The 24,045-nt window shown below is 42.8% G+C and overlaps 1 protein-coding gene across 1 annotated transcript in view; it reads left to right on the forward strand.

The window, feature by feature from the left end:
• Positions 1–24,045, forward strand: part of MAST2 (microtubule associated serine/threonine kinase 2) — a 201,414-nt gene that overhangs the window by 171,732 nt on the left and 5,637 nt on the right. The window contains exons 16-29 of the mRNA XM_082483172.1: positions 1,639–1,700; positions 2,355–2,440; positions 4,420–4,628; positions 6,021–6,159; positions 6,584–6,716; positions 8,068–8,233; positions 9,275–9,376; positions 10,996–11,118; positions 13,415–13,524; positions 15,944–16,098; positions 16,815–17,119; positions 19,807–20,022; positions 21,839–22,065; positions 23,577–23,699. Coding sequence (XP_082339298.1) covers positions 1,639–1,700; positions 2,355–2,440; positions 4,420–4,628; positions 6,021–6,159; positions 6,584–6,716; positions 8,068–8,233; positions 9,275–9,376; positions 10,996–11,118; positions 13,415–13,524; positions 15,944–16,098; positions 16,815–17,119; positions 19,807–20,022; positions 21,839–22,065; positions 23,577–23,699 — 2,156 coding nt within the window. The remainder of the gene's footprint in view (positions 1–1,638; positions 1,701–2,354; positions 2,441–4,419; positions 4,629–6,020; positions 6,160–6,583; positions 6,717–8,067; positions 8,234–9,274; positions 9,377–10,995; positions 11,119–13,414; positions 13,525–15,943; positions 16,099–16,814; positions 17,120–19,806; positions 20,023–21,838; positions 22,066–23,576; positions 23,700–24,045) is intronic.

Here is a 24,045-nt window from a genome sequence, read left to right on the forward strand (position 1 = left end):
TTCTTGTTTTGTACTCTCCAAACTGCTGAAAGGGTAACCAGATCTCCTGGTCGCTACATAGCTGAAGGAGGGTTTTATTTTATTGGTTTAATTTCAAGGCCATTTTTCCTTATTTTCCTCTTTGCTGTCAAATTCTAGACTGTCCTTTCCAGCCCCACGTCTCAAAGGAGTGTTGTTGGGATAAGGATCGCACATCAACAGTGACAGTTCTTTACTTATCATGTTAATAATGTCTCCCTGTATTATAGCTGAAACAACGTTAGAAAGTGGCTTTATGATTTAACTGTTTTCTCTGTGCTGTTGGACAGTAAAAGTAAATTTACCTGTTATTTTTCTGATCTGCCTGCTGGTGGCCTGGTTGGAAAGTGTCCCGTCATCTCGCTTTGTTGTCCTCTCTGGGAAAAGCGTATTTGTTGTGATTTTCCATGAGAAACCAGGACTAATATGAATTTTTAGGTGGAGATGAGATTGTATTTTTACACCTTGCATAGCAGCGAAACCAAAGAGAGTAATGCTTTAGAAGACAGTAACAGCTTTTCTGCTGGGTCCCAGAATTGCATATTGTAAATTGAAGATGCTGAAGAGGCCCAGAGCATCCTTACTTTGGAATTCGTGAGTTAATATCTCTGCCTGAGACTTTCCTAGCTGAATCTCTTCTCCTATGACAAGTGTTACGAGCATGCACGACTTGCTCAGCAACAATGGAAAGTGTGACAGCGACCGGAGGTTACTGCAGAATGTTTCAGCGATTGAACCGTACTTTTTGTTTTCTCAGGAGAGCATAATTTTAGCATAAATTAGTCGTCTGGATAGGACTAGTTTAACTTCTCTGGTGTTTACCGGAATGACAGTGACAGGTTGACTTCAAGTGAAAAGCTCTTCGGGAAAATTTCTACCAAAGATTGCTAAATGCAATTTAATAGCATTTGTTGAAATCTGACATTAAAGGGAAATTTCCTTTGATCCCTGTCATGGGAGAGAACCTTTCCATCACTAATTCCCCTTACTAAAGTCAAATTTTCTTTAGAAATGTGTGGAGATGTCAAGGTGCATTATTTCCTTTCTGTAAGGAGGGCACCCAGAAATGTCAATGATGTCTGTGCAGAGACTAGTAGTTAATGTAGGATTTGGTTTTGCAAAGTTTGTAGCATCTCCTAAGAGAGCTGAGTAGCCTAAACTAACCGACTTTCTCCCAGTTTGCTGCTGCTCAGCGTTTTGCAGAATCAGGCACATTTCATGAAGGGAGGTTGTTTGAAATGTAATGCGTTTTCTTTTCTGGAGCACAGAGGTGCCACCAGGCTATATGCAGACATACATGCATGGAATAGGTTTTAATATTAAGCAGCTAACGGTTTCCTCAAACTTGCATTTATTGCTTTTACTTATTATGGAAACCACCTAGAATAAGTCTGGCTGAAATTAGAACAATTAATTATATTCATCCTTATATAAAATACTGCCTACAGCTTAAAAGATGTTAAAGGTTATCACTGTATAATCGGGGTGACTTTTTACAGAAGGGGAAAAATGTCCTTCCTCATCTACAAGCACCTCTTAAAATCCTGTTTGTCTAGTATAAACAAAGAGAAGAGTGTTTGATTGAGATCATTAGGAGTAATCTTTCCTCTTTCTTTTCAGAAATGGCCCAGCTGAATAGCTATGACAGCCCAGACACTCCTGAGACAGATGATTCAGTCGAGGTAAAGCAGTAATACACTCACTCTGTCTAGCGCTTTTTTTTTTCTCTGGAAAGAAGTAGTCTACAGTACAGAATTAATTATAATGCAGAGTAGTTTTAATTAGAAAAAAAAAAAGCGCTGACATTTGAAAGTGCATGTTAAAACTAGAGTATACACTCATAAAAACATGGAAATCTCTCTACTGTGGTGGTGAAATGCATAAAAGTTGCAAACAGGCATTATCATTTCCGTCAAAGATCAGCTGGAAGAATTCTTTATATCCGCATTTGTAAGACATGATGGGTGTTGAAGAGAGTTGGCTTCGCTAACGGGCTGTTGGAAAAAATTAATTACATAACTCCCTAGATTTCAAAAAATCCTTAGTTGTTTAGTTTATTAATCCTTGGTTGTTTTAGTTATTGTTTGTTGGTATTTTAAAAATGTAATGCTGGGGAAAGGCCCGAATCATATAGTCCACTGATTACGCTAATAATTGCGGAGGGAACCTGCAATGGTCGCGGGACTACAGACAATTATCCTAAAGCTGAGGACTCCGGTGGTTTAGAAATGGATTGAGTTTGGGTGAATGCTGCTTAAAGAAGAGGAGAAGAAAGTGATGTGTAGAATGGAGTCATTCCTGCTCATGATTTCCATTTTCTTGTTGTCTTTCCCCAGAGCCGTGGGGCCTCTGTCCAGTCAAAGAAAACTCCGTCTGAGGAAGAGTTTGAAACTATTAAACTGATCAGTAACGGTGCTTACGGGTAAGGCTTTTAGACTTTGCTTTAGGAGAAAATGCTGTTATTGCCCTACCCAGGGAAGGGCTACAGCAAAGTTTGGCGAATGACTGTTTTACGTTGGGTCCAAAGCATAAACGGATTTTGCTTACAGAGGTTCCGCACTTGCGATGTCTTCTGCATTCTTCTGGGAGATGCCATTTCTTGCATGTTCTCGGGGTTTCTTAGACAATAGCCTCTGTACCTGGACACAGTTCCTCGCTGTGAAGACCTTATGTTGCACTGAACTGACACACAGCTTCCAGCTCAGGAAAACTAGTTGCCCTACATTATATCCAAGTTTTTAGAATATGGTCTTCCTAATTCCTCTGTGGGGCAAGTTTTCTGAAGCCCTTCCTAGCTGTGACCTCAAGCCTGTTTTTCCAGTAACCGTTTCTGCACCGTGTCTTTATGGTAGGCGGGTAAAATATAGACATTTCAGTACCTTAGCTTGAGATGACCAAACCATTTTCCCTAAATATTGTCTCCAGGGAAAATATTGTCGCTGAGTTTATTGTGAGATTTCCTAAGTAATCGTAAAAAAAAAAAAAAGTAGTTCCATGAGTCTGAGAAAATTATTTTGCACCCATTTCCTTATTGCTTAGCAAGGCAGTCTGTATTTCCTTTCATGCTGTCTGGTTAAGTCTTGTGATTTGTGTTTGCTTAAAGCCTAAATGAGTGAGGGTAAAATTCTGTAGTTGCAAATGTTATTGATGATTCATTGAAACAGCAAGAATATTGAGGGAGAAAGTAGTTTATGCTGTTCCATTCTTCCGTGTATTCAGATTATATATGTAACATATGTGGCTGTTTGTGAGCACTTGAAATACTAAAAGAAACGCTAAAATTACATTGGGGCAAATCTACTGCGCGAAGTAATACAGTGAAAACGCTATTAGATTTTATTATCCATTGAAGAATCCAGAATGAATATGAGCGCTTAAAATTTTAACCGCTCATGCAAACCTATCCAGGATTTTAAAGATGGTTCCCGACTCTTTGCAGCTCGTAAATCCTTACCGGTGATAGTCATTAGGTTGTAACTGAAAAGCAGTGATGTTCAGTAGGTCATAACAGCAAAACCTGAGAGTGTGCCTGAGTGTGCTGTCGAAGCGGGCGCTTAGTTAACAGCAACTCATTTTTTAAAAATGATATGTGGAAAAAGCATAAGCTTATTTTTCAGTCAGTGAAGACACAAGGGAGCAGGTCTGAGAGGCACATTGTTAGACACGAAGATTTTATACGTTTCCAAGTCATATTTCTGCACAGGCCCCGTGATTTAAATGTAACTTTGTAAAAAGGGGAGAGGGAGGCGGTAGTTTTGCTGTTACTCATATCTCTCTTTATACTGGGTGTATTTTATAGTCAGCTGCTGGTAAGACACGGTCCCATGTTAAATGTAATATACTCCAGAGAAAAGGAAACAAGTGCTGATTCAATAAGGCAGGCAAACTGGATGAAAATTTTATTTGCAAACTGTATTATTAATGTGCAGGAATCTAATGATCTGCAAATGATAGAAATGTAAGAGATACTTTACTGAAGGAAATCCCCGGTGACAGTATTGCGTCAAATTAATTTTATGGAGCTTGGAAAGCAATCGCGTTGATTCCATGCATTTTGGACAATTTTTTAAGTGAAATGGTGACTGTAGTGTTGAAAAATACATGCCATTGCAATGACGCTTAAGGAAGCTTGTGACATTTGTGTCTGAAATATCTCCTTGTTAGTCACATCAGTGAAAATGCTGCTTAATTCACAAAGGCAGAGTCGCTTTTGAAGGAAAGCATCATGCGGTTCCTTCTTTTCTGGGGGAGCTTGGCACTGAGATGGGATTTCATGGAGTCACAGATAAGTCTGGCAGGATTCATCCAAAACAGTTACCATCACTGTTTAAAAAACAAACAAACAAACAAACCAGTTGGAACTGAAAATGGAACTTTTCCTCTTGGTATGTGGTTTTCTAGAGCGGTGTATTTGGTGCGACACAAGACCACCCGTCAACGTTTTGCCATGAAGAAGATCAACAAACAGAACCTGATTTTGAGAAACCAGATCCAGCAGGCTTTTGTGGAGAGGGATATCTTGACGTTTGCTGAGAACCCCTTTGTGGTCAGCATGTTCTGCTCCTTTGAGACCAAGCGCCACCTGTGCATGGTTATGGAGTATGTGGAAGGTATGGTTGTCATTATCTACACCTGCAAAGGCGCCTTAGGTAGGATGGACGTGTTGTGTGTATGCAGTGCGTCCCCTCGTAAAGGATGACGTTTTCAAATGATTTTATAAGGTGTGCACTTTTGGGTGTAAGGCTGATCCGTGCACTTCTCTGAACACAATAAACAGGAAGACCATCTCTCGTGTGTGCTAGTTGTTTCTTCACGGAAAGCGAGCTCTGTCAGCCCCGCAGTCGCAGGGGAGGTTGCGATGCCTTTTCAGGGAGGAGTGTATGGTCTGCTTGGGCTGAGCTGGAGAAATGAGTCATTCTACTGCTGGTACAGTTTAGCGTAAGGAGATACTCCATTTGCGAATCCCTGTGACTAATGCAACACGATTGCAGTGGGGCTGAGGAAACGTAAAGCCACACGTACAAAACTGCTGGGGTCAGAAGTCAGCACGAACTTTCCAGTCCTCACTGGAAAGAAATCCTCCCGCTCTCCTATGGGATGGCATGGCTAGATCCGTACCATGTTTGCTTGGCATTACAGTTAGAAAAAGACAGTTAAAAAACACCATCAAGCAACACAGTCTTTGTTCTTTAGCAGCCTTTTTTAAAATAACAGTGCTATTTTATGCCGGGGGTGTTTTTTGTTTGTTTTACTTACTCTTTGGACTGTTATTTGATTTTATTTTATCACTGTATCTTATTGTAAGCAATATATTTCCACTGGTGGATAGGATTGATTTCTTACGCCTGGCTTGCTTGGCTGAATGTTTATGAAAAATGAGCTTATAGTTATTGTATCAGTGCTCTTTCAGGTAAATTAGTGGAATGAAAACACATGCATTGACATAACAGATTTTAATATTAATTCCTATTTGCAAGTAGAGATGAAGGTCGAATTAAATGTGCGGCCAACGTTCCTGAAGAAGCTTGAATCGGGAGACCACAGACTTATTCTCGTGACTACCACTGTGTCCAAAGGCAGGGCTGCCTCTCCAAGTGTAGGGAGAACCACTCAGTAGTGGTAGTGGTGTTTGCTTACTATTTTAAGAAGCTTGTATATCAGAAGTAGTATGCGTCTCAGTGGTGGAAAGCAAAGAAATTTAGAGAGAGGCCAACCAGTCATGAACTGGCCTTTCTTCAAGGGTTGCTTACAGTTTGGAAACGGCATCTGTACTGTTCTTGAGCAAACACGCCCAACATACGTCGATCTCAGTTTTCCTGAGATTTTAATATTTATTTGAAGCTCAAGACGAAGTGTAGAGAGAGCTTTAGAACTCAGGCTAACAGGTTTGAGAGAGACAGCCTTTAGGAAACTTACTCTAATCTAGTATTGCAGACCTGTAGCTGTTCTGTCCTACTGATACATGCCATTTCACTGTGCCGTATTTGCAACTTTCTTTCTAGGAGGTGATTGTGCTACCCTTCTCAAGAACATTGGTGCCCTACCAGTTGATATGGCGAGGATGTATTTTGCCGAGACTGTTCTGGCATTGGAGTACCTACACAACTACGGGATTGTTCACCGTGACCTAAAACCTGATAAGTAAGTCTTCAGCTCTTCAGAAGCTGGAGGGAGAGAACCAGTTCTTCGGGGACTTTCTCCATAGGCAAGAGGACATGGGGGCTAGAGGCGGTAGAGATCTTCAGTGGCATCTGACATGTGGGATATTTTATGGCATCTCTTGCTACTGATGTAGCACCAGATAAACACTGCGAAAGGGTGGGAAGAACATCATCAGATGTTATCTCAAAGCTGTTGCTACACTGATGAAATTATTGCAGAAGGTAGTCTGATTTCTAGTTGCCTTGGCTGCTCTGCGATGGTTTCATAGGAAGGTGTTTGATGGGGACGTAACACTGAGAATGTGCTTAGCGTTATCTTATGTTCTGCTCTTTTTCATTTTAAATTGCTTTTGGGAAACAATTAATTGAATATTGGATTATTTTGCTGCTTCTCTTTCTTCTAGTCTCCTGATAACATCCATGGGTCACATTAAACTAACAGACTTTGGACTGTCTAAAATTGGGTTAATGAGTCTTACAACTAATCTTTATGAGGGACACATTGAGAAGGATACCAGGGAATTCCTGGACAAGCAGGTAAGCTGAAAAAATTTGTCTTTTGATGTGGGATCAGATGCAGGCTTCTGTCTCAGAATAGGACTGGAGTTTGTAGCGCTCCCTCTCTTGCTTCGACGCTGCGCTGTGCTCTGTAGAATGGGGGGAAAAGATACAAGTCCATTCTCATGTTTGTGCATAAATTGGTATTGTTTGTTCTTTCAACTTCTTGTTTTGGAGCGATGCAATTCAGCTCTTAGTTTAGGATATTGAAAGTCTGGCCCAGGCAGCAGTGCAGGTGTGAACAGAACTTCTTTTAGGGATGTAACATGGATTTTGCTGGAAGGTTGTTCCACGGTCTCCCCCTTCTGGTGCTTAGAAAGTTCATGGCAAGTTCCTATATGTTTCTTCTTGTAATTTTGTCTGATGGCTTAAACATTGATTTTTATCCCCATGGTATTTACTAAGGGTCATTTTTCTCCTTAGCCTTCATTTTGCTAGGCTTAACCAGCTAAGTTCTTCTAGATAACAAGATAGATTTTTCCTTTGATGAATGAATAGCTCTTCCACGCACCTCTTTCAGCTTGAGTTGATATTTCCTGAGCATAGTTGACAGGAACTATACTGTTCTGGATGCAGGCTCACCAGTGCCTTGTACGATGGGATTAAAAAATACTTTTCTCTTCTGAAAATAGCTAGGATTGCAATTGAATTTTCTTCTTCAGCTGTGCCAAGTGTTAACCCATAATCATCTTGTGGTATTCCTTTGCTTCTGATTAACGATGTTTTTTCTCGCGGGAGCTCTCTTTGGTCAGTAGATCATGGTCTTGCACTTTGCAGTGTTATATTTTTTACGACTATACTGTTGCTGCTTCTAAGCCTGAGGCGACTTAGAACTTCCAACGTGATTTCCTTAGCCGTTGTCTGTGCCAGCTGTACCTCCCAAGTTTAAATGCTGAAGCGTGTAATCATGCTGTGCTGCTAATTCTGCATCTGCGAAACTCCATTCTGCTAGCGCAGAGAAGTGAGAGGTTTGTCAAAACTCAGTTCCTGATAGCTGTAGCCGTGCCAGTAGACGTCCATCAAGCAGACAGACTTATACACACAGAATATGCATTTTTCCCATATGCTTTACTATACTTGCACCAAAGAACTGCTTAGCTGGCGTGTCCACACCAGGAACGTTTCACAGTATGTGATAGCATTTCTGTGCAGGTAATGTGTTCCTCATATATAGACTCTTGCTGCCTGGAAGTAGTTCACAGCATAAAGTGGTTAGTGACAAAACATTAGTAACGTCCTTGTAAAGCTCTGAGGGGGGAAAGAAAAAAAAAAAGGAAGACAAAAATAAGCTTTATTTAGACTTCTTGCTTTCTTGTCTGTTTCTTTTGAGGTCTGTGGGACTCCAGAATACATTGCACCAGAAGTGATCCTGCGCCAGGGCTACGGGAAGCCCGTGGACTGGTGGGCCATGGGAGTTATCTTGTACGAGTTTCTAGTCGGCTGTGTTCCTTTCTTTGGGGACACGCCTGAAGAGCTGTTTGGACAAGTGATCAGTGGTATGTTTCTGTTCTGGTTCTGAAGGAGTTTCAAAGTGTGCTGTGAAGTAAAACCTTGAAAATACTGAGGATCCACGGTTTAGTCAGGAAAGGCTAGCTATAAAATAATGGGCTTTAATTCCAAAATATTTATCTTTCTGTGTCAAAGTAGCATCCATCTGATTGCACCTATTGAAAATTGTTGAGCTGCTTATCATCTTGCTAGATAGTTTTGTCATTGTGCACGGTGTGGGAGTCATGCAAATCCTTGTGGGACTGGGAGAAATATTTGGGGATTTTTCTGTTCTGTCTTTTAACTTCAACAATGTAGATTATGAAAGGAGCAGCCACCAACTGGTCTGATTCACTCCGATTTTGGTTATTGCTTCTGTAGGTGCAAGTTTCAGTCTATTAGTAATTGTTACATAAATGAAATAAAAAGGAAATCCTAAGCAAAACACATTGAAACTGTTGTAGTCTTCACGTCTTGTGGCTTTTTAAACCTGTCTCCTGCTTGGGGTCGGAGAAATAATTGCTTTGTGTTCTCTCAGTGAATGTGCCAGTGAAAACGTTTCCTATTGGGAATGCTTCCTGAAAACAGTAAATTTTTAACACACTTGGCAAATGTCCTTTGTAAAAAGCAAATTTCAGCAAAGAACTAAATACGATGCATGAAATCGTTACCTGTGAATTGTTCTCTCTGTTCCAAGTGTAACGAGCGTGGAATGTGCGGGCACGAGATACAGCCGCAGTATTGTCAGTGTCATTGTTTATGGATTGTCATGGAAGTCCCATTTCATACTTTATTAATAGAGTTCTTAATGCTTTTTTTTCTCCACAAGCACTGCTTGGATTGACAGCAGCTTTAGCTGACGCTGAATTTTATTCATTTTGGAAAATGTCAATGCTTGAATTATATTAAGTATGCAAGCTGCTGAATTCGAGGTATTTACGATTCTGGGGCAGTAGCGAACTCTGCGGTTTACAGTATAGGAATGTGAATGGTTATTCAAATTGGTCGTTGAGGCTGGTAGAAAATGTCAAGGCTCTTTTTGTCCCCAGATGAAATTGCCTGGCCAGAAGGGGATGATGCACTGCCACCAGATGCCCAGGACCTCATTTCTAAGCTTCTCCGCCAAAATCCTCTGGAAAGAATGGGAACAGGTAGGAACCTCGTGCATAGGAAAGTACTAGCCAGAAGCAGGGGAAGAAGCTGCCTCGCCAGTGATGCACACCCACCCATGTTGAAAAATGCTTATCTAGAGCTGGGAAACAGCTTATACGGGGTTCAATGAAGCCTGTGTGATGAAGCTCTGAGAATTAGTGTAGCTTCTACATGAGTGAGACAGATATGACTGTCTTGTTTGGGAAACAAGAAAGGAGCTCCCGTCAGCTTGGCAACGTAACTTCTCAAATTTGTGCTGTTCCATTAAAGGCTTGAGGGGAGTATCCCCATTTGAACAGTGTATAATCAGATTTCTTTGAAATTCTCTTTGACTCGGGGCTTAATCCCCTACATGGATGTGAACTCCTGGATGTAATAAAATAAATGAAAACTTTCCCGTTTCTAGAGAGCTGGACTGTAGGATTCTCCAAACATACAACAAAGTCTGATAATCTCGTTGGCAAAGTCAGATGCGTATGTCAATCTTTCCGTATTATAATGTCAGATTTAAAGTTTTACAAGTCAACACTGCTCATTTCCTGATAGGAAGTAACCATAAATAATCTCTAGCTACGCTCTTGTTTTAAAATCATTTGTGTAACACTGTGGCTTCACAGCACAGGTTGTCTGTTTCATTAATTTGATTTATTTGATTTAATTTTGGATTTTCAATTGGAAACTCCACTTTAAGGATAAAATAAAAACTTATATATATAACAATTCCAAAAGGCACATGTATTCAGCAGACTTAACACATGTGCACCCAAGGGTGATGAATAGATCATGAATTAATAATGATATCAGATGGCTTTCACATGTTCTTCTTTACTTCAAATCCATGTACTTGAAAGATGTTGCTGTCATGGAAAAGATGTAGAGTTTCTTGCCTTATAAAATGAGTTGATGGACCGACTTTTTTGATTTCTTTATATACCTGTAATGCTGAGACTGCTGTTCCACTTGGCATCGCATAGTGCCACTGGCAAACCTTTTATCTCTTTTTTTCTGCTATTCTCTTTTTTTGAAAAGACAGTAGCATCTTTTATGAATATTAATTTCATTTGGAAAAAAAACGCATATACTGGTAGACAGATAATCCTTAGTTTTTTCCTTCTGGGTAGCTAAGCTTGTGAGGTTAATAACGAAAGATACCAATTAAGAAAGATATGTAAGCCCCTGCCTTGTTTTAAGCACATGGATGGGTTTATTCATGAGAGTGGAGCCACGCACATGCTGAGTACCTTTCTGAGTTTGCTCTCTTTATTTAGGTGTGATGAAGATGGTATTTAGAGTTTGGAAATTTTAAATTAAGATGTTAGTTAGTTCTTAATCTTTCAACTTGCTGTGGAATGTAACGGCAGATGCCGCCTTCCAGCCAGTTTAGTCATATGTTGTCATGAAACAGGAAGAGGAGGTGGGAAGGAGGAAATCTTGTTCAGATTTTATCCTGCATCGCCGCTTTGGTGAAACGATAAGTTTTTTCTCAAAATTCCTGGAAAATGTGTGACTTAAATGTACTCGGGTACATTCTCTTAGGCTCTTGGTACTTTTAGGGTTTGTTTTTCTTGTTATGCAAATGCTGAAAGAAGTGCTCTGCAATAAAAGATGCTTATTTCAGGTAGTGCCTTTGAAGTGAAACAGCATCGGTTCTTTAAAGATTTGGACTGGAATGGATTACTTCGGCAGAAAGCTGAATTCATCCCACAGTTGGAATCTGAGGATGACACAAGCTATTTTGACAGTAAGACTAAAGATTCAGCCTAAACAGCGTCATATTTTTTTGTGCATATTTCATCTTTGAAATTGTTATAGATAAGTCATTGTTAGAAATTTAATGAAACACTTGATGGAAATTGCTTTAAAAAGTTTCTGTTGAATGCCAAGTAAGGTTTCTTTGAAAGCAAGTGAATTTTAAATGAAAAAATGTGGCTGCTGAAGTCAATTGGCCTTTCACTGGTGCCTGTGGTCCTGCCAGCCATGGCTCTGCGGTGAGGCGCTGCGGTTGTTACACTGGGTTTATTACAGTACTTCCAAAGCATTTGATATATGCAACTTCCATGAGGTTTTGAGGAATATTATATTTCCCTAGTGACCATTTTCAGCCAATTAATGGTTTGTTTTTTTTTTTAAAAAAAAAAACAACCAAACAAAACCCAAACCTTGCAGACAAGTACGTAGGGAAAATTCTTAAGAGATTTAAAGTAACTTAAATTATTTTCACTGCAAGTGCATCACCTTTTTTTTAGTATTGTTAACTCTAATGAGATGTGAAATGAAGTGCAGTGCCTGTCTGGTGCGTATAAATGTCTGGGAACTGCCATGGTATCAGTGCTACGTAAGATTCCTGGTATTTCCAGATAAGCACCAGACAGAGTCGGTGCTCTTGGGAGAAGAGGGAGGAGCGTCATGCGAGGGATGGAGAAGTCTCTGCCCCCGGAGCCTCTGCTCCCTGGCTTTTCTCGTTGGACTTGGGGAGCTGAGCAGGTGGAAAGGGCTTGTGCTTGTCACTGCTCACGCGGGGTCTTTCCCCCACTCCAGCTGCAGCACAGGATCATACTGGGCTATTTCAGTTTCCTGAGCTATGGAAATTTCTCTCCTGCCTCAATGGAACCTCTTCCGTCCGTCTCCCGGGCCCACGGGATTTGCTGACGCTGTATGAAGCACATTTTTGCTCTGCTGCTGTGCTTTACTTGGGGTGAAGGGAGGGAGAGAGCAGCCTGCCTCCAGCCCCTCGGCTGTCACGCTGCAAAAAAGCAGAGATCCTATTTAGATAATGCTCTCCCAGTTCGGGGAAGAGGCTTTTAGGTGAGGGGTTGGCTGGAGAGGTAGGATGGAGAGAGGGATAGACTGAGAAATCTCCACCTACTTGCTGCAGAGAGCAATTTGAGTCAAGCTGTGCAGAGAGGGCAGAGGTGTGTTTTGCATGTGTTGAGGTTACGTTGGCACAAGTAGAAACCGAGGTGGCGGCGTGTTCCCCCTGCTCACTGGACGTCGCACTTGAGCTCTGGTCGCTCAGTGGGGTCAGTGACTGGGAGAGGCTCAGCACAGCAGCCGGGAGCGGATCCTGCTGGGTAAAAGCACCATGTTTTACGTTCAGTGGTGGAAATCACCGCGTCTGTCAAGTAGGAATGATGGCAAACTCCCCAAGTGCCCAGGCATGCTCAGCAGGTTATCGGGGCGATTTTGATGTGAGCCCTTTATAAAGGCTGGAGTTCTCACGTCAGGAAATATCTCACATAGACACTGATAAGAGTTGGCGTTGCTGTTATAAACCCTAATGCAGAAAATTTTAGAATTTACAAAAGTAGCTTTCTGGCTGATACAGTGCAGCAAATTTGGCTCGGTATAGCTATCAGCTTTCTGTAGCCAAACTTATTAACGCCTGCCCTGCAAAATCCAACGTGGCCGGCTTAGAACTCCAGTGCTGCAAATCTCAAAGCACAAAATCTCTTTGGAGGCAGTTTAGATTTTTGCATTAAAAAATAGCTCTGCGTATTGGCTGCTTGCCCGTTTTCTTTCACAAAATCTAATCCTTTTTCTAGTGGTAGGAGGGAGAAGAGGAAATATTTTTTGGGGGTAAATATTTTTATTTTTTTAAAGAAGGCTTGTATGTGTGGATGCAGGACAGACTTTGTACAGTCATAAAGCTGTATGTTGGAAATTGGGACAGTGAATTGTTTCCGTATTTCCTTCCATATGATTGTTTGCCATAGGGAAGAAACGTCCCTACCACGCAGGGTGTGCAGGGTTAGACACCTGCTGAGTATCAGCTGCTTCTGGAATGTAATATAGCTGATGATATGAGATAAACTCAGTAGGAAGGAGGTATTCTTCACTGCTAATTGTACAGGATGAGCAAAACTGGCTGGGTACGTTTCAGAATTAAGGAAAATACTCTTTGTGATGTATGAAAGTTCTTTGTAAGTAGACGAGTAGGAATTGCTGCAAGGACTGTTTGCGGGTAAGTGTGCAGCACTTGAGGTGTGAGAGTTACCAACGCTCCTCGCACTGATGAATGTGCCGTGTCTTCTTCACAGCCCGTTCAGAACGGTACCAACACCTGGATTCAGAAGAAGAGGAGGACACTAATGATGATGATCACGTGGAAATTCGGCAGTTTTCCTCATGCTCGCCGAGGTTCAGCAAGGTAGGAACCCATCTAGCTGGCTGAAAGAAAAAATCTAGAGAGGAACACAGTTTCGTTGCTTCATATGGGGTAGATTTTAATCATGCGGATGATATGTGTTTAGTATTCACTGAGGAAAGAAAAAACTGTGTACGTTGTTTATTCTGTGGTAGTTTGTGGCCTGTTAGAAGGTGAGTGCAAGAATAATTGGAGAATGAGATTTTGTATTTCTTAACGTTTTACTAATATGCAGGGTCCTGCGGAGGTCTCTCCTGCATCTGATACAGTTTGGTGTTTTTACTAATGACTTGCATGCCGGCACAGGGAGTGTCCAAAGCTTATTTGCTTTGTACGGTGTCATTTTGAAAGGGTCTTTCAGTAGGTGAGAAGACGGTATTAGGATGAAAATTGATTCTGACATTTTGAAATAATAGTGTAAAATCAAAGGGCTCCCATGCAGTAAGAGCACAGGTGACAGTTTTGAAGAGAAGGATCTGGGCATATCATGAGTTAGATGTGCCAAATTATTGAAGCAAAGAGGCAGTTACCATACTGGGCAAGCATGAATATTTTCTGCAAGGCAAATGAAGAAATGCTTTCCATCTGCTTAACAGTTACGAAGGCCTTAGCTGGGGCGCTCGGCCTGTTCTGGGCAACGTTCTTTAAAATAAATATGGACCAGTAAAAGAGAGTCCAGAGGAAAGCAACAGGAATGGTCCAAGATCTACAAAACATAAAACCTTATGTGTTTCCCAATAGATAACTGCTAGAAGGAGAGGATAGATTTGTCTCCCCGTTCTACCCCAAACAGACATGAAATCGTGGGCACAAAGGAAGTATGGGATAGACGATAAGAAAAAGTTTCTAATGTCAAACAATAATTAAGCACTGGCATGGGTTGCCTGGGGAATTTGCAGAATTTCCATCACTGGCGGCTTTTAAGAACAGGTTGGAGAAACATCTGTCAGGTGATTACAAGAGAGCTGGTTCTGCTTGGAGGTGGGGAAATGGACAGGAAACCCTGAGGAGGTCCCCTCTAGCCATGCTTTCCGGGTTCGGTATGCTTCACTCAGGTCTGTGCCGGGCTCTCATTCTTACTCGGGTGATCTGAAATAAAAAGCTGAGATTGTGGACATTACAGAGTAGCACAACGCTGTTGTTAGCGTGGATAAAACAAGGTATGTTTGGGGAGGAGGAGAAGGGAGAAGAAATGCTGTTTTGAGGTCAGCCTGCTCTGTCAACAGTATTTCCCTTTTCTTGATGAGATGGCAGTAGGAATTTTGCTTACAGCCTCTGAAAGATGTTTCAGTTTTTCATGGCAGTCCCTCCAGATTTCCACTACTGAAGTCAGTTTTGAAGCAGCGGTTCCTTCCTCTTTGTCCTCAGCTGGGCTACAGTGGTTTAAGTAACAGTTACCATTAATTTTATGGTGTTGCTCCTGATTTGCATCACCAAAAGTATGTTTAAAATTGGACCCGAGGATTAGTTGGGGTTTTGAAAAAGTTCTCCTGAGTACATAAGGGTTTCTTTTTTCTGCCTTTTCTCACCATGAGTATTATTCATCTGTTAGACTGAAGCTTTTCTTTAGGGTTCAGTGTTTTTGCCACAAAGAGAAAAAGTTCACTTTTAATGAATTTATTTTAAGACCGGGAAAATTATACAGCATTTGTAATGTGGGAGGCATAAAAGGCTCATTATATTTTGAAATTCTTGTCTGACAATTCAGCCATATGATTTATTAATAGTTATCTTGTTGATGCTCTGAATTTTTAATAACATTATTTTCATTAATCTCTTCTTATGTAAATTAGGTCCACAGTCAAGTGTAGTTTTAAAAGGATGGATTTTTTTGCTTAATCATTTAATTATTTAAAGACGGCTGTAAAACCAAGAAAGGCACTTTCATTAAGCTGTCAGCATTATAGTAGATTCCTTGAGGAGGGCAGGACTTTTTTGTTCTGAAATAGGCTTGGGGCAATGCTGATAGACTGATGATAATGAAATGGGGTCATGAGCGTGATGCCTATCACTGAATTGAATTTGTGTTGTAAGATTTCAAGATCCAGATGCCAGCCATCGAGACTTGTGGAGCCTGCTTTAGCGATAGCTCTTCTTAGATTGGAGAATCGTTAAGAACGCAAATCAAGTAATTTCAAAAAGTCTTAGTATTTCTGTGGTGTGCTGGGCTGTTTTCAGAGGAGAGAGGTTGTGTGCTGTTGCAGAAAAGCATGTTTCATGTTTCTGAAGCTTGTTTTTCTCCTTTCCTCTCTGGCACACTTTGAGCATGTCACATCTGCACTGTGTTATTTAGTCCCAGAACATTGCCAAGTTCATGCTTTCGGGGAATATCTTTCATTTTGAGACGAGATTATGCCGCTTGATCAGAAAAGGCCACAGAGGTCTGTTTTCTCTGTACAGAAGGATCTTTCGCTATATGCAGGTGTACAGCAGCATGGAACGACTTTCCATCCACGAGGAGAGGAAAACTCCACCACCAACTAAACGGAGTCTGAGTGAAGAAAAGGATGACCGGCTGGACAGCCTTGGTGGCTTGAAGAGTCGAGACCGCAGCTGGGTGATTGGGTCTCCTGAAATGTAAGTTCTGTAGAACTTAGTCTTTCGGCTTCTCAGAGCATCTGAGAAAGACCGACCTGTGCCAAAACTTTCTATGACCAATGTGAGGTCAGGAATGCTTCATATGATGTATTTCCGCAGATGAAGCCTGAAGAGTGGAATAAATAGCTGAAAAGGAATGTGTAGAAGTGATACAGTCCTTAAATGTGTCCAATTAAGTACTAACATCTCCTAAATTTGTAGCAAATACTTTAAATGCGCTTAAAAGGATTCTAACCTTAAGTAAAGCCTTTCATTTGTGGAAAGGCTAGTTACGTTAGAGATGTACCAACAGCAGGTTTTTTTCTTAAACATCAGTGAATCCAAAGTCTGGTGTTGCCAGTCTTTCACTGTTTGTCACAAGTTAGAGAAACCATTAGGAAAGTCCAAAGTTTCTAAAGTTCAGAATACCCCAAAAATTCTTGTGTTCCAGTAAAAAGGTCAGTAAAACATATGACTGCCCAGAATTTGGGTTTATTCCTTCCTTAGAAGCTTAACAACATAATATATTGGAGATCTAGACTAGGTGATGCCCCAAACCTTTGCTGTTTTAAGTCCTAATGATGTAGCTCCAGCTCCTGACTTCACCTTAAATTTGGCTTCAGATGTGTGAGTTGGGTCCGTGTGTTGTTTTCTCTCTTTAAAGTTCATTATCCCCCTAACTCTACTGAGGGGCTCTGTCTTGTTTTCCCTCTTAGATTGCGTAAGCGCTTGTCTATGTCTGAATCCTCACACACGGAGAGCGACTCCAGCCCACCCTTGACAGTCCGCCGACGCTGCTCAGGGCTTCTCGATATGCCCCGTTTTGCCATCTCCGCTGAGGACGAGGGAACTGTTCTCAAAAGGCCGCAGTCTGAGGGGATGCTCTTATCCACCGTGCAGTCGCGGGAAGGGCTGCCGGTGCCCATTCCAGAACAGCCTGTGGAGCAAGAGCTGCAGCTGGAAGGTGATGCTGGACCCACCACCCCCTCCACGGCCGTCAGCAGCGCCTCAACGCTGACAGGTACGTGCTTGGTGTGACGGTGTCGTGGTCCCCAGGAAAGCTGTGTTAGCTTGCAGATGTTAACTGTGAAACTGTGGATTTGGATGTCGAGTGACGTGCATGTGTCGTGCCAAGTGGTTATTTTAGCGTAGTTTTGTGGCTGTGCTTGTCGTTAAAATCACATTGGGAGGTTATTTCTTCAAAATCACATCTTTTATTTCAGTCTTCTCACTTCGAATTGATTAAGGTCTTTTCATGCTTGAGACCCATATGATCTATACCTACTCACAACCACTGGGTGCCTACCTGTGGCAGCTTTATGTTGAGTATTAGTCAGAGCAGATCACTGCTGAGCTGGGGCTGGACAATATGGGTGTTCAGCCATACTAAAAGATCCCTGCTTCCTGTGATTTTATTCATCTGAAAGGCTCTGGTTTGGAGTAGAAACTTGAAATTTGCTAGGGGAGCGGGGTCTGTGTCAGGGACGCGGTACTTGCTGTCTCAGCCAAATATCCCAAAATTTAGCCAAGTTGCAGGCTTAAAAAGGTGCAGCCTAGGTTTAGCGGAGTGAGTCTTAGAAGTCAGTGTTTGACTTCTCAGAAGCTTTGTCCATCCGGGGGCCATTCTCCAGCACTGGGCTGAGCCGGACCTTCCCTGCGCTGGTACGCTGGGCTGCTGCGGTGCAGGGCTGGGCTCTGGCTGCTGGAGTGTCTCCAGCTCCTGCCCCTTTCAGGGCACTGGGAAGGCAGAGGGTGAAGCTACCTGTTTCTGAGGTGGGAACTGATGGGAAGTAGCAAGGAGGAAAAAGGAAATTTGGAGCAATGGAAGAGAGCAGGGAAGTTGAATTGAAGGTTGGCAAGATAATATTTGAGAAGGAAGGCATATTTACGGGAAGAACTAGATCGTAGCGTTGAAGAACAAGGACTAACTGGGTAAGAAAATAAGAAACAGGTTTCTGGGGGAGACTGGGAGCAAACAGGTGAAGCAATTGTGGAGGTATTGAGGATGGAAAGGAGAGGAAAGGCGTACTGAGCAAGGAGTCATAGTGGCGGCAAGACTGGGCAAGGACAAGGTGAAGGGCACTGGGCAGATGCGATGGTGGATTGATAGCAGAAGGTGGAAATGCCTTAGAGGAAGTTTGCCTCCAGACTAGAGTAAAGCCAAAGGTCCCCACATCTCATTCATTATTCCTCTTCTGCAGTGCAGTCTGCGAAATTTCCTCCAAAATTGTCCCATTCCCCCCTCTATGACTCATCCTCCCAGCAGAGACCCGGTGCTGCCATCACGTACTCTATTAACCCGTGGGAAAAGGTGTAGGAGTAAAGGAAGTAAGCTGCCACATATTTGGGTGGCATAAGTGCCTTAAGTGGAAGCTTAGTTTCTCAATTTCATACTAAAAGCCTAGAAACACGCTATTGAAAATTGCAAGAACGTTTCCATTGCAAATTTCAGTATCTACAAGTTGAAACAGGCAAAAATGAAGCTTCCCCGGGCAGCCTGCTCCCCAGAGCCTAATGCATTCGAGCAGTCTTTAATCCAGCGCATGGGATTCAGGGATACCATTGCTTCGGTGTCCCCAGCCTACAAAGTTAAGTCAGAGGCAGGGGACTGCAGGAAAAGTATTTCATTCCTGTCACTGTCTCGGAGCGCGCCTGTAACGCGTATCGCAGCCTTTTCACGCGCAGGCTCCGATTCTGGGTTCCTCATTGTCTGGGAGCCTTATTTGAAACTCCGTGGCTGTTAAATGTTGAACTGGCATCTGGTACTGGGGTCTATGGGAATGGTGCTTTGAATTTTTATTTTCACGGTACTTCCTGCTTTACTTAGTATGCAGAGCAGTGGTGCCCACTTAAATAACGATGATCAATGTTTTGTTCTGTCTTCATTGTTCAAAATGTGGCCCTTAGGCTTTATTTATTGCACGCTGCTTAAAATTTGCTTTTGAAGACAGAATGATTAATTTCCCTTGTGGACTTGCTGTGATGCTCACCACTTTCATTTCTGACCGGCTTGTAAATTCTAATTAATGTATTTTCGCAATGCCCCTTTAAGGTATCAGACGGGGAACTGAGGCACCGAGCTTGAGTACAGCACCCCCAGCATCTGCTATTGTTGTGCCCAGTCTGAGTTTCAAGACTACTTTGCATTTTATATATAAGTATAGCAGGTTAAGTAATTCAAGACTAAATTGAACGGTGCACAGAAGGGGGCAAATGAAGGCTGCCTTTGCAATCCACATTTTTACTTTCCCTGACTTTAGAACCTTAGTATTCTCTTAAAGTGGATTTTTTATGTGCAACTCCAGCAGAGCCCGGCTCTTCTATTACAGGCAGTTTTAACTTAAAGATTGACAGTTCTTGCTGGCTGTAAAAATGGAGCACTTTCCATAAACCTGTTTTCATCTGCGAACGATCCCATTGAAATGGCTTGCCTGCAGAACTGCACCGCGGCTTTAGGATTCATGTAATTGCTACTGAGCAACGTGATTTCATTAGCGAGCTTTTCCAACAGAACAGAACCCGCTAATTTTCTGTATTCAGAATAACACCATTTCTGTAAATAAAAATTCAAGCCCTGGGGTTTCTTCTTAGGAAAATTTACTCTTGGACTTCGTGTAAACATGACTTTGATTTAATGTATTTTGCCTGTAGGGGAATAGACTGTTAGGAATTCCCTGTGGTTCTAATCTGTTTTAATTTAAACTGTAGCTGGGAGCACTGCAGATTTCTCTGATCCACGCGCTCGCAGTAATAGCAATGAAGGCCCAGACTTTACCACTCCAAAAGCCATCAGCGATTTGGCAGTGCGGCGGGCACGACACAGGTTGCTCTCTGGGGAATCAGGGGAAAAACGTACCTCAAGACCTGTCAATAAAGTGATTAAATCGGCATCCGCTACTGCCTTGTCTCTCCTGATTCCCTCAGGTAAGAAATGCCTCGGGTGAGGCAAGGCCAGAATCTGCAAGCACTGAGCAAAAAGGTCTGCAGGCAGATCCTCCCCCTTCGCTCTCCTGGAATAACGCCCGCGATGGCGGGAGGGGAGAGATCTAACTTTTACAATCAGTTTAATATTTACTGCTCGGCAGGATAATGAGTGCTGCTGTGCCACGGACAGGAGCGCTGTGCGTGTGGTCTGACTGCAGCTTCTGCAAATGGCAGCTGGGCCTTATTCTCCCCCCCCCCCCCCGTTTTGTTTAAATTGGCTCCTAGCTGGTCTCTAGACAATGGTGCGGCAAGGAGGTCTAGGGGCACGGAACCATTTTAACCCGCAAGGTACTATTTTTGGGGGGGGTCACGTGCTAACTGCGGTGTTGTTTGGAAACAGAACGCGTCTGGGAAGTTTCAGTGACTCCAGATAACTTGGTTGAGGTTGAGCGTTCAAGAATTCAATCCTGTGAGTAACTCACAAAGCAAGTTAACGCTGATTAGCTCACCTTGTTGGCCGGCTCCGTCTCCAAGCAGAGCCAGACCTTGACAATTCCTACTGCCAGGTGGTAACTCCTAGCGAACAGCCCGACCGTGCCGAGCCGCGACAGACCGGTTCAGCAGGAGGCTCTCCCCACAAGGACTTTGTCCCCCTTCCCAGAGGATAAATCCTCGCTGTATATCCAGGGCTGTACCTGTTCCTGCCTACATTGGCGCAGGGAACTGCAGCTGGGCCACCAGTGCCAAGCCGGCAGGACCTGCTGGTGGAGCAGTGCCCGCCTGCCCCTCGCAGCCGCGGAGCTGGAGGCGGGTTTGCAACTGCTTCTGGGCACCGTCGTGGTGGTGCGTGTTACATTTCTTGTGGTTGGGGCGTTGGTTGCTTCTCAAACTACAAACTGCCTCATGAAAATCTCTAAAATGTGTATTTAATCACCCAGCAAAGGTTCCTCCAGAGCTGCTCTCAGCTGCCAGGTAAATATGTGCTGGGCGATTCAGCAGGTGTTCCTTAATGGATTAGGGATTACCTTTTACAGCTGCGTTTAATATTCCTGCTCTTTGGGTTTATTTTACTATGTTGAGCAGCTTCACTCTAAAATGAGAGTTTGGTATTTGCTTTGTGTTTTTAAAAGTGGATGTTGTTCCATTAGGAAGCACAGTCAGATAGTTCAGCCAGTAGCCCAGCCCATGGCTGTTCTTTTGGGAAACGCACTCTAAAATACACTCGTGATGTTGTTTCTCGGTAGCAAAGTCCCTGCAGTAGCTAATTTTTTAGGGTTAAATATTTTTGCCCCTGTGAATTTAAAGCACTACCAAAACTACCTAGGTGTAGTTGCTGTCTTGATTGCCTACCGGTTTTGTTGTTGGTGGTCTTGTTTTAATGCTAACTCATTTTGATTTATCTCAGCACCAACATGTAACTTGCACCAAAATGTGGAAACTATCTGATCTTTTGGAGGGGGATAATATATCATAACCTTGAAATGGGGGGTTCCAGGATTGTGCCCAGAGCAAATGCTTATGATGGGTTGTAAATCCCTGAAAGAGGAGAAGTAAACACTGTGACCCCACCGTAATCCTGGGCGAGCAGTGCTGCTGGATCAAATATACACATCCAAATCTGCTTTTTGGAAACTGCCGATTTTTGTATTTTGAAGCATGAATTAGTTGAAGCTGCAGGCAAACCTGGCTCTGGTGCATGCCACCAGCTTTAAGAGCATTGGGAGAGATGGTTTCCTAGCTGTTCTCTAACAAGATTTTTCTCTCTTTTGGAGGCCTGGTTTCCTAATTTTTGCCCGCCTTTGTGTCATCACTGTAGATCACCACACGTGTTCTCCATTGGCCAGTCCAATGTCACCTCATTCTCTATCCTCCAACCCATCTTCGAGGGACTCCTCACCCAGCCGCGACTTTTCTCCTGCTATCGCAAACCTGAAACCACCAATCATCATCCATCGGGCTGGAAAGAAATACGGTTTCACTCTCCGTGCCATTCGCGTCTATATGGGTGACAGTGATATCTACACTGTGCATCACATGGTCTGGGTATGTCTCTGCTTTTCTAAAAAGAGTACCCTTGGGGCCAGAAATGCGTTTAGCCAGGGTTGTGGGGTTTAGCTTTACAAGTAGTATTTTGCCAGCCTGTTTTCTCTCTCCTTATTTGGACCCAAAGTTATCTTTTTTGGGGCAGGGGGAACTCTTTAAAATAAATAAATAAGCAAACAGATAAATAACAGCACTTTGGGGTTCACCTGTAGCAGTTTTCAAGCCCATCGCAGAACCACAGCAACCTTTCTTTCCTCCTTTCTTTCCTGGTTACATGAATCCACCTTCTTTCACCTGCAGCACACGCTTTAAAGCATGTTTCTCTGTACATACCCTCCTTCTCTTTATTTGGGTTATTGCATGAGGGCCAGTCGTAGCTAATTTATTCAGACCTGTGTTAGTGATTATAGCCTGCTTCGGATCAGTTCGGTCTGCTGGGGTTTTCCACGCAGTCGCTTGGAATTGATTACAAGCCTTAAAGCATCACTGCTGCTCTGCTGATTGCCTGGGGATTTAGCTCTTGGCTTAGTTGTGTGCTATGCTGAAAGGTCTGGTTTCCATGTCTGTATCTCTTCCTTCCCGTTATTTCTGGTACTTGATCTCTGTGTTCCTTTTTTGTTAATGTATGTGACTTCTAGGAATGATCCGTTCCCTGACGCAGTGTTGTTTGAATTGTGTAGTTAGGGAGAATGGAGTCAAGGTAAAGGTGGTTCGTTCTTTTCCTTGTATCTCTGTGTTCATTAGATAATTTGGACTTCATATGCTTTGGTCATCATTTCACACTCATTCTTACCTAGAAAAATAATCTGAAGCTGCATTTTTCCCTTGCTCCTTTCTGCTTTCCTTGAAAAATGCTGAGTTTACCAAGATACTGATTTGCAGTCTTTTCTGGCTAGAGGGAGCGTTGCAGCATTCTCCGCACTGTAAAGGAGGGTTACCTTTCTGAACAGTGATGGGGAAGAGCAACGTGTCCATGGGGGAAAAGATCTGATGTTGGATAGGTTAAAAAAGGAAGGAAAGTGGAAAAAGAAACTCTGTTTGGGATGAGATGCAGTATAGGCACCCTAAATATGTGTCTTATTTAAAAGCCTCTTGGCCTTCGTGGATTCCAGCATGTACATGAAAGGATGCTGGATTTGGGATGGCAAAGAAATTGAAAAAGATTTAATGTTTGTCTGGAAATCAAGAGTATCTAGTTAACATTCCTGAGTGCTGGAAATTTTTGGGAGTGTCTTAAGCCTTTTGCTTTGGGAGGAGTTGGTCTCTTGGTCAGCTTAACCATCCAGGCTGGCTGCCTGGGATCGGGAGAAGACTGGCAGGGTGCTGGGGGAGGAGTGGAAGAGCACAGATTTTTGTGCTTGGCTGTGCCAGTCGGTGGTGTCTTTCACTCTTCTTTGAAGCAGCTGATGCTGGCTGCAGCGAGAGGTGAGATGGGTGGGCTTGGAGTCTGATCTGGCCAGCGATCCCGCACGTTCCTCTTCTCAAATCACTCATCCCCTTCTCGTTGCCAGCACGTGGAGGAAGGCGGCCCAGCAAACGAAGCAGGTCTGCGTGAAGGGGATCTGATAACCCATGTCAACGGGGAGCCGGTCCATGGACTGGTGCACACAGAAGTGGTGGAGCTGATTCTGAAGGTAGGGACTCGGCACCGTTACATTTTGGAAAATTACGAGGCAGCCTGCTTAAAACACCGTAGGTATCTCATTGGCATTGTCTGAAACACAAGTGTGTACACAGCACCTGGCCCTTGTTTTGCAAAAACACATTGCTGCAGCTTGATCCCTAAATCTCCAAAATTTCTGCATGTAATTTAAGCTGAACTCAGACAGTTTGTGTGAGAAATAAGGACCTGTCAGATACATTTTTATCAGCAGTAGAGACAAAGGTTAATAAGATTTAAGTATACCTTTCCGCAAACATCACTTTGAGAAACAAATACCTTAAAAATTTTCCGAATTACTTTTATTTTTCGCCTTTAGG

This window comes from Vanellus vanellus (genome assembly GCF_965231255.1).
Source record: "Vanellus vanellus genome assembly, chromosome: 5".
NCBI classification, from domain to species: domain Eukaryota; kingdom Metazoa; phylum Chordata; class Aves; order Charadriiformes; family Charadriidae; genus Vanellus; species Vanellus vanellus.